Source organism: Podarcis erhardii, assembly GCF_964252035.2.
Source record: "Podarcis erhardii genome assembly, chromosome: 7".
Classification (NCBI taxonomy): Eukaryota; Metazoa; Chordata; class Lepidosauria; order Squamata; family Lacertidae; genus Podarcis; species Podarcis erhardii.
In genome coordinates, this window is record NC_138511.1 from 82,105,907 (window position 1) to 82,116,320 (window position 10,414).

Sequence of the window (10,414 nt, forward strand, 5' to 3'; positions counted from 1 at the left end):
GCATGAGTGCAACAGGTCAGTGGAGTCCCTCAGAACCTCCTCTCGTTCCTGTTGAGGTCTCTTCCCCATCCCATCCCTTAGCTTACCTATGGTAGAAAGCATCCTACTTCATAACATCCGTCTGTAACATTGCACCTGCTAATCATCTGTGCTCACCCTTCTCTCCACACACCATGCGTCCTTTTCTATGTGAAACGTGCTGGGGGAGGGAGACGGCGATGTGGAGCTGTGGTTGGGAGCAGGTGTCGTTTGAACTGCGGCTGTGCTGAAATGTGCTGCTGCCATTTTGTCATGGTGGTGGGGCCTCGGAGGCTGCTGAGAAGATAGCGAGTGGCCTGATGAGAGATGACCCCCCCGCATCAAAACATCAAGAGGAGAGCCACAGCGCTAATGCATTTCCTCTGGACCCATTGCATGCTGAAGGCTGGGATAGCTCAGTCGGAAGAACAGGAGACCCTTAGTCTCAGAGTCGTGGGTTCAAGCCCCACGTTGGGCAAAAGAGTCTTGTATTGCAGGGGTGTTATGTACTGAGTTGAATAGGATCCAAAAGGCAGCAGTCTGATTGGTCCTAGAACAATAGGATTCAGAATGCAGCAGTCTGATTGGCCCTAGAACAATAGGATTCAGAATGCAGCAGTCTGATTGGTCCTAGAACAATAGGGTCTAGAATGCAGCAGTCTGATTGGTCCACAGGAGTCACCCAATCCAGCTCCAGGTGGAAGTGAATCCGCAACCTCCAAGTATATTTCAAGGGGGTTGGACTAGATGACCCCTGTGGTCCCTTGCAACTCTACACTTCTAAGTTTCGACAATTCTGTGACCAGAAGCTACTGGCATCATGCTGGCACACATGCGCCCTAACTGCTGTTCTTTTCCCCCTCCTCCTTTGCAGCATTGGCCAGTGGTGGAAGCCTGCCAATTACCAGCCTTGATGCCAGTGGTAACTTGGTCTTCAGTACCAGCGGAGGCACGACTGGAAGCCAGAGCATCGTGACTTCGTCGCTCTTCCTCAACCATGCAGGCCTGCCCTTGCTGAGTGCTGCCCCGGGAGGCGTGGGGCTGGTGTCGGCGGCGGCTGCTGCTGTGGCTGCCTCCATGCCCAGCAAGTCGCCCACCCTGACCTCCTCCTCTTCTTCCTCCTCTTCCTCCTCCTCCTGTTCCTCATGCAGCTCCTCCAGCGAAGTGGCGCAGACTCTGGGGCAGGCTGGTCCCGGATCCACCGAGCCGGATGCCAAGACGGAATGAGGGCTGAGGGGGGAGCATCCTCCCCGCCTTCTCGACACGTGGGGGTAGTAAGGAGCGGACGTACAAACCGACGAGTGAAACCAAAAAAAAAAAAAAAAACCAAACAAAGAATTGTCAGCAACAGCCAAACGAAAAACCAACCAAAAAATAACCCAAAGCAACCAAACAAGCAAAGCAAAAAGGGACAAAGGAAGAAACCAAAAAGAATTCCCCAAACTTTTAGCGTTCATTTTTTTTCCTTTTTTCTTTTTCCCCTCCGATGTTCAGGACAAAATGCCTTGCAAAAGGTGACTTTGTCAATTGTTTGCTTGAATTATTTTCATTGATTTCTCTTTATTTCTTATTCGCTAGTTTCCTGGACAGTTTCAGAAAGGAAACAAATAAATGGGGATCAGTTGTTCTTTTTTTTTTTTTTTTTTTTTGTAAGAAAAGGAAAAAAAGAAAAAACACATTTAAAATCCTTAAGGGGAAAATGAATCTCACACCAAAAATCACCAGTCCTAGCTTCACCCAAAGCTTTTTACAGACTTTTCTAACTTCTGTGTCTGGTCGAATGTCTTTCAAAACTCTTATTTATTCTTATTTATTCTTTTACTTTTCTTTGGGATCCAGAAAGGGTTGGACAGGGTGGGGGTATATTGGTTTAATTTCAGGATCTTGCTATATATATTTTCCTTTTCCTTTTTAAAATGCTAAAATAATATCCTTTTCTGCTGTGTTTTTCGGAACAAACTTTATAGTTTAGAAGGATTCTCATGAGATACGAAGGCTAGGATTTTTAAAAGGCAATAATGAGAATTAGGTACCAACTTCCCATGATGGTTTCCTAATTGATGTCCTGCAATGATGATTATTATTTTGCATCTCTGCTTCTACCTGACTCAGCCTTGCAATGAACTAAAAAAAACACCCAAGAACCTCTAGACCACAGCATCCTTTGACCAGCTTGCTTGCCAATGCATTCCTACATATATAGCCATTTCTGGCTTGAAAGGAGAGCTGGTGGTGGTGGGGAAACTGCTCCCTGTCTAGTTCCTTACCTCTGATTCTGATTCATCATAAGACCAGAGTATCTAGTGCCTGGGTGAGAACTCTGTACCCCTTCAGAGGTTGCTGTACTACATATCCCATCATCCCTGAGCATTGGCCATGCTTGCTGGGGCTGATGGGAGCTGGAGTCCAGGAACATTTGGAAGGCCACAGTTTCCCCATCCTGATCTAGTGTATCGAATGCAGATGGAGGAGCCTAGGCATTGCCCTTTCCCTGTTATCCCACTGAGGACGGAATGAATTGCATCCATTCAGGAGTAAGCTTATTAGTAACACCTGGGTTACTCACAGGGTACAAAACGTAAATACTCATGTCTTTGCAAGACAAGAAGCCTTATTGAAAGTCTCAGCCTTCAACTGTTTCAGGATGGGCAGCACTAAACATGTACATTTTGTTTTATCGGCTTTTTCTTTCTTTCGCCAGGGTTCAATTTTTCTGTAGCTTTTCTTTTCTAAATTGATTTTTGCCTGGGGTTAGTATCAGGGGTTATTTTTCTGAAAACAGGGGATGTGTAATTTTTATTCTTATTCTTTTTATTTTTATATCTGTGTTCTGAAAAAAATAATAATACTCATATTCCAGTGCCTGACAAAAACCAAAACAAAACAAAAAAAAAAGAAAGGGAATTTCAGCATTCTTTACATTTTCCAGAAAAAAACCAAAAATTGATAGACATCACTACAGAAAACAACAAGATGAAGACCACTGGGGAATAAAAATGAAACCACAGAAGAGGGATAAAAATCCCCCCTTTTATGTGGCTCACAGAGACTCGGAGGCGAGAGACAAAACTTTTAACCAAAAAGAACCAACCAAGTGAACAAAGGAAGCGTACAACAAAAAAAACCCACCACACAAAAAACTTTTAATTGAAGAAGAAAGGATGAAAAAACACACGTGGGAATAAATGGGAAATCTTTACTTTCTCTGGTTAGACAAATGGCTCAACCGTCTTTCTCTGTCCTGAAAAAAAAAAAATACCTCATGGAAAGGTGCGTTGAGAAGCCAAGATTTTATAAGTGGCAAAGAGACAAAATAAATAAAAGTAAAATGAACCAAATCAATGGAAGTTGGGAGGGTGAGATCAGAGGATCCTGAAACTTCCTCCCAGAAATCTAGAAAGCTTTAAAAATGGCTTCTCAAAACGCTCTTTTTATTTTTTTGTTTTTAAACTTTTATTTTGTACATTTTTTGTTGGTTTCCTTTATTTTATTTTTTTAAAAACTGGTTGGTTTGGGATTTTATTTCTAAATGTGTTTGAGGGGTGTGTTTTTTTAGTCAATGTTTTGGGGGCTCTTTGAATGTTCGTCTTTTACTTTCAACTCCTGCGAACCAAAGTCTTGCTGTTGCAGAGAAGGAAGTTAGCCATGGCATACTGCGATCTGGTAGAAAACAAAAAACAAAACAAAAGGACAGAGTGGAAAAAAAGATAAACAAGCAAACAAAAAAAGAACTTTGAAACCTTTCTTAAAGGGAAAAAAAAACCCTCGACCTCATTTTATCTCCTGCTTTTGCTGTGTTATAGCGTTCAGGTGGGTTTGAGATAACAAAAGAAAAAAAATACTGTGAAACTTTCCAAAAATGAAACAAACAAACAAAAAACAGGAAACACCTAGTTTTAAAAGACTTGAAAAAAAAGTTTTTCATCCCATTATGTGCGTGAGTGAGAGAGAACCGGCGAGTATTTATCTGTCTCTTTTAAGATTCCAATCATGCTATTATGGTGGACATCTGGGGAAAAAAGAAGGAAAAACATTTGGGGAGTCCAATTTCTCTCTCTCTCTCTCTCATGTGCTACTGAACGTGTTACTAGGTGGAATGTAACTGTTTTAGTGATATTTGTTACTCTTTTTCTTTCTTTTTTTCTTTTTTGGGGAAAAAAATTCTTTTGGGGGGGTATCTTCTATTTTTTTTTTATAGAGAAAATTCTATGTTCCGCTTTATCGCTTCTTACTGTATTAAAAAAAAAGACAAAAAAACAAACAAACGCTAAAGGTTTGCAACAAAAAAAAGATAAAAAAGGGAAAAAAACTAAACAAAAAATCAACAAAAAAAGAAACAAAAACCAAAACGTGTTTTTTTAAAAAAATTGATTCTAGACCAAAAATGACCCTATCTCCATGTGCGGAGCTGAGCGGTGGGTGAATGGCATGGAGGGGAAACAGCCAAGATATATAGGGCAAGCAAAGGGTGATGGAAAGTTGGAAAGGTTGCTTAGAACCTGGAGAGAGGCGTTTCCTTTTTCAGAGAGTTGAAAGGGGAATGACGAGTGGCGATGTGGGCATTCTTCCCTCTCTCTGCCTTCAAAAACCAGCCGGCTGTTTGACCAGAGGCAATAGTGGGGCAAGAGAAACAGAATGAGTGATGTTGCCTGTCTCAAATCACTTTCAACTCTTTTTTAAAAAACAAAAACAACAACCAGCTCTCTCCAGTTTTAGGAGTTGGATATATGGGAGGTTGTGAATTTTGCAACTGCGGACTCAAGCCAGAGGGGTACCCCCACTTCTTCCCTCACCCCCAAATTGGAGACTGTAAATGAGGACTAAATGCAGAGTTATCGCTAGCCTGGGGAGGGAAATTTTGTTTTGGTTGGTCCAGAGGAGAACTACGTGGTACTCATTTCAGATTTGGCCACTGGTCTTGTGGGGCAGGATGCTTCGCTGTCTCCGTAGCCATCCTTGCCTCTCTAGTCCACATACTCCCCCCCCCCCCAATGGCTGGTAAGAGAAAACAGGCGTGAGATGCCAGGCTGCCCTCTTTGAAAAGCCACCACATCTCTCTGTTCCGCCAACCTCCCACGCTCCTAGGAGTTTCAGAACGAGGAAGGAAACAAGCTTTAAAGTACAGCTGTAAAACCAAATATTTGCTCACACGCCTCCGTGCCGGTGCCCGACCCAGGGTTGGGGGGGCACAAGGGAGGGGGGCAGGCTAGACCCCCTCCCTCCCCTCATAGTGCCAAGACACCCACCATAAGGCTCTTTGGAGATAGCCCGCCATATACCTCATATACTTTAATGATAAACCAAATAGAAAAGCTTTATTAAGGGTGTGTGCCGGACGGGTCTGTTTGGGGCGGTGGGGATCAGGTGCAGCATCTTCTCTCACCCCCAGGAGGGAAATCAGGAGGACGGCCCAGGTCCCCAAAAGGTGATCCATTCCCTTAAAACCTTGGTGTCCTTCTACGGAGACTCTTTTCCCACTGTGTTGGAAGAGGAGACTCGGCCGCTTGGGTAAAAGAGGTGTCGGAATCGTGGTGGGGGCTAGGTGAATCTCAGTGGGCCTTGTTTACATAAAGCGGGTTCTGCCCTAATATAACGGGCGCTTTTGCACCGGGGTTAATTGCAGGACAGCGATGGTGCCAGAACCTCCACTCGGGCGCTGTCCAACATCCAACACAAATTCTTGACCGTAGATCCCACTGAAGGCTCCATGGAGCATCTCTCCCTTCCTGTCCTCCTGACTTCTTCTCCTGGGTGCTTGTTAGGTCCTCGGCGGCCCGTATCTGGGTCACAAGAGAAGGGAACCTCATGAGGCGCTTCTACACCAGGGAGGGTGTCTGTCACATTTTGATAGCCCTGGAAGAGTGGGTCAAATGGGCTGACCTTTGCATGAGGGATGCTGCTCCAGCCCCCGACTCCCTTACCACCACCACCCCAACAAGACTGGCCTGTTGCTGTAGCCAACCCGGGAGCAGTGGAAAAATCGTGTGATAACTTTGCCAAAGGTAGTTAGTTCCTAGTATTCAATTTTTATTTTTATTTTCATTTTTAAATCTTCCGGGGTCTGATCCTGTCTCGTTAATTTATTTGTAACTGTGGGGCTTAGAAGTGACTTGAAAAAAAATTAATAATGATGATGATGATGATGATGATGATGATGATGATAATGTAACAAATATTCTGAGTGATTTTTTTTATTTGTTATTTTATTTGGTTCTGTCGTGGTTTGTGTTTTTTTTTCCCTGTCTTTTTTTTAAATTAAAAAAACAAAAACAAAATAAAAATCTTGCAACCAAAGATGAGTTGAAAAGGAATTGGAAGTCTGTCATGGTGGCTGAATGGCGTTGACAGTCCTGTGGGGAATGTGATGAATCGGAGACTCTCTTGCTTCTGTGGGATCAAATTTGGGGTGGGGTGGGGGCAAAATCTCCATCTGACTAACGAGGAACGGTAAGGAATCTCCAAGCACTTCCAATCAGATCCTCATGGAGCGCTGGTCATTAATTCTGGCTTTGAAATGGCTTAGCGTTTACCGTTACAAAGTGCTGGTTACCTTATCAAAGGGGAAGGTCTTGTCTGTATCGCCCACTGACTCCAACAGCCGCTTCATATACACGCCCGTCAGAAAGCATCCTTTACTTTGCCTCTTGTTTCCAAGCAAGGATTGATCTCCCACTACTAGGCCAGGTCTTTGCAGACAGGAAATGACTCCGCAACTGCTTTTCTTCCTTGTCCGCAGTTGAGAAGGAACAGAAGCTGCTTTGGTCCTGGGGAACAAGAGAGAAAAACAGCATGGAGCCCTGAGTATGTACTACCTGGTTGGAGGGGGGGTTCCAAATTGCTGACATTCAGCATGCTACTTGCTTTGCAGTGTAAAAGGGATGTGCAGATTAAAACATCTGATAACGGATAGCCGTCTGGAGCTGCTTCTGAAGCAGTTTTATCCAGTCCCTTGCTGGTGACCCAATCAAATTTAAATCAAGATGTGGGTTTTTTTTAAAAAAAAGTTCCTCCCGGTTCCATTTGTATGGAAAATAAACCTTTTTTTTTCAAGTTGTAAGAAAAAAGAGAGGCTCCATATTTCAATCTTTGATTTCAAATGTAATGCGGTGACACTGTCTCAGTGATTGTGCTCCATTATTGTGAATCTGCTAATGTTAAAAAAAGGTAAAGGACCCCGACAGTTAAGTCCAGTCGCAGACGACTCCGGGGTTGCGGCACTCATCTCACTTTAGTGGCCGAGGGAGCTGACGTTTGTCCGCAGACAGTTTTTCCGGGTCATGTGGCCAGCATGACTAAGCCGCTTCTGGCAAAACCAGAGCAGCGCACGGAAACGCCATTTACCTTCCCGCCGGAGTGGTACCTATTTATCTACTTGCACTTTGATGTGCTTTTAAACTGTTAGGTTGGCAGGAGCAGGGACCGAGCAACAGGAGCTCACCCCGTCACGGGGATTCGAACAGCTGACCTTCTGATCGGCAAGCCCAAGAGGCTCAGTGGTTTAGACCACAGCGCTACCCACGTCCCCAGTCTGCTAATGTTAGATGGTGTCAATTTATTATTGACAGGTTTGGACTACAGGACCCTTAGGATCCCTTCCAACTGTACAACTCTTATGATTCTACAGCTTGACTCTCTGTGAGGTGTTTGGCTGTTGTGGCAAGATATACTTCCAGCACTTGCGTAAGAACAGAGGAGACCCTAAGAGACTGGCCATCTCCTTTATAAGTGCCACACAAGATTCTGGATTTTCTAAGTTACATTGGGATGTCCATGTTATCAAAGGCTAGAGATTTATAAGTGACCCTTGAAACACAGCAGCTGTTTCAGTGTCAACTTTATCTCTCAGAACCACCATGCTTCTATCCCTCACGTGATTATTTGTAAATTATTACAACATATTTTAAAACCACATCCCACTTTTCATGATTTAGATCTCGGAGTGGCTTCCTGCAATATCAATATACAATATGCAAAATTACAAACAAACTCAAAAATATATAAAACCCCAGAAATTTAAAATCTCAGAATTTTTTACCAAGAACATGAAAGAATTCTAAAACATCAGATAAGCATTTGTGACTTCTAATGGGATGGAGTTCTAAAGAACTGGACCCACAAAACTGAAGACATGACTTGTTCTTGACATAAATAATGTTTCTGATGTTCCCCAAGGTGATCTCATTGATTAACTTGGGGTAAACAGATAACAAAATGCACAAGTCACATGTTAATTCAAAATCTAGTTTTTACCTGCGCATTATTATCATTATTATTTTTTATGCCACCTATTCATATAATTCATAGGGATATAGATTCTACCTCTGTTCTTCAAAATATAACTTCCATCTACTATGTTAAGTTGCAGTGATCCAGTTCTGCAAGGATGTGGGTTGCTGTTTTTTTAATAAAAAAAAAATTATAGTGTCCTTCAGCATAGCTGTCAATTTAATCATTTAGATATTTTTGCAATAGGTCCCCTTTTGAGGATTTTTCCACGTTTCTGCATATAAAACACATGTCACAATGAGAGTTTTCATGATCATAAAATTGTAGAGTTGGAAAGGACCCTGGGGGTCATCTAGTCCAATGTCCTGCAATGCTAGAATCTCAGCTAAATCATACATGACAGATGGCCATCCAACCTCTGCTTAAAAACCTCCAAGGAAGGAGAGACCACAATCTCCCGAGGGAGACCGTTCCGCTGTCAAACAGCTCTTGCAGCCAGAAAGTTCTTCCTGATGTTCCCTCGGAATCTCCTTTCTTGTAACTGTATTTGTTTTTCACTGTCTTTAATATGAACCAACAGACATATCACTGGGTCTAAAACTAGCTTTATCCAGACTTGACAGATCTGGTCGCACACTTTTCTATGGAGAATCTGGATGACAGTACCAAATGGTTGCATTCGACTGTTCTCTGCACTTTCTTCCACGTTTATGTTTAGACTCACTTTCTGGTGATCCCACCCCAACCCCCCAAAAAACTGCTGTTACAGTGCCAGCCTTTCCAGGGGACAGGCAAGTGCCATTAAGGCTTCTAAGAACTACAATGGCACCTCAGGTTACATACGCTTCAAGTTACAGACGCTTCAGTGTACAGACTCCACTAACCCAGAAATAGTACCTCGGGTTAAGAACTTTGCTTCAGGATGAGAACAGAAATCGTGCAGTGGTGGCGCAGTGGCAGCAGGTGGCCCCATTATCTAAAGTGGTCTTCAGGTTAAGAACAGTTTCAGGTTGAGAACAGGCCTCCAGAACGAATTAAGTTCTTAACCCAAGGTACCACTGTACTGTGACTTTAATTAAACGTATTTTCCTTGCAGGCTCTGCCCCTTATTCAGTCTGCCTCTGAAGGTTAAAGACTTGTCAACTCCTGGCATAGTGGTTTTTTTAAGGGGAAAGCAAAATGAATTAAAGAGAGGTTTCCTTTCCTTTCCCTGCCCTTTTGCTTATTCTATAGCAAAATAGCAGTTTTTCACAATAAAAGAAAGAAAAGTAATGTAAACCAGTAATTGAACCTGCCCTCCCGCATAGGGAGAACAAAAGGTGACTAATTAGGGTGCAGTTCATCATTAACCCTTCTGCTATGTTGTTCAGGAAGCGATAAAAAGGGCAGAACCTACAAAGAGGTTGCAAACATAGACTCCATTCATGTGGCAGCTCATTCCTTCTCTCAGACTTTTCCCTAACTGCTAATTTCTGCATTATATCTGAGCTTTCACATAACGTAAATGCCACTTCTGGAAACATAGCAGAATATAGTGCTGGTGCTTTTTTCAGTGTTATTTGGTTCCAGGGAAGCGCCATACCCTCCCAGTATTTCTCTGATGAAAATAGGGGGCGGCTTCTGTAAATCTGGGGCTGTCCCTGGAAAATGGGGAACTTGGAGGGTCTGCTGAATACAGCAGTTCTCAATGGCATGCTGTTGTTTCCAAATGACAAAATGTTAAGGTTTTCTAATGGCTGTTTCCGTGGCTGCTCTTGGTTCCTTTTTTTCATGATCAATTTTAGCCTTTTCCCAATAGAAGGCGGAAGCACCTCAAATTCCGGGACTTCTGAGTTTCTCAGTGTTAATCAACCAAGGCTAGATTCTCCATATCGTATGCGTAGCAGATGCCTTTCAGAATTATTCCTATTCTTAAGCCAACACCGTAGTCTTCAGATCACTTGAGTTCTGGTTGATTTACAATATAATAATATAATAATAATTTATTATTTGTACCCCGCCCATCTGGCTGGGTTTCCCCAGCCACTCTGGGCAGCTTCCAACAAAGACAAAAAATACACTAAAATGTCACACATTAAAAACTTCCCTGAACAGGGCTGCCTTCAGATGTCTTCTGAATGTTAGGTAGTTGTTTATCTCTTTGACATCTCATGGGAGGGCGTTCCACAGG

The 10,414-nt window shown here is 43.0% G+C and overlaps 1 protein-coding gene and 1 long non-coding RNA gene across 12 annotated transcripts in view; one reads left to right on the forward strand and one right to left on the reverse strand.

Moving 5' to 3' along the window:
* POU2F2 (POU class 2 homeobox 2) overlaps positions 1 to 3,356 on the forward strand; it is a 105,515-nt gene extending 102,159 nt beyond the window's left edge. For 10 of the 11 annotated variants that reach the window (XM_081868980.1, XM_081868982.1, XM_081868977.1 and 7 more), the window contains one exon: positions 893 to 3,356. In XM_081868980.1, the coding sequence (XP_081725106.1) occupies positions 893 to 1,245 (353 nt within the window). In that variant the 3' untranslated portion in view covers positions 1,246 to 3,356. The remainder of the gene's footprint in view (positions 1 to 892) is intronic. The other variant, XM_081868976.1, reaches the window with a different exon arrangement.
* Positions 3,357 to 4,700: 1,344 nt separating this feature from the next.
* On the reverse strand, positions 4,701 to 8,215 carry LOC309346235. Its single transcript, XR_014158507.1, has 2 exons — positions 8,054 to 8,215; positions 4,701 to 6,782 (listed from the first exon to the last, which is right to left on the reverse strand). It is a non-coding gene; the product is annotated as an uncharacterized lncRNA (long non-coding RNA).
* Positions 8,216 to 10,414: the final 2,199 nt, after the last annotated feature.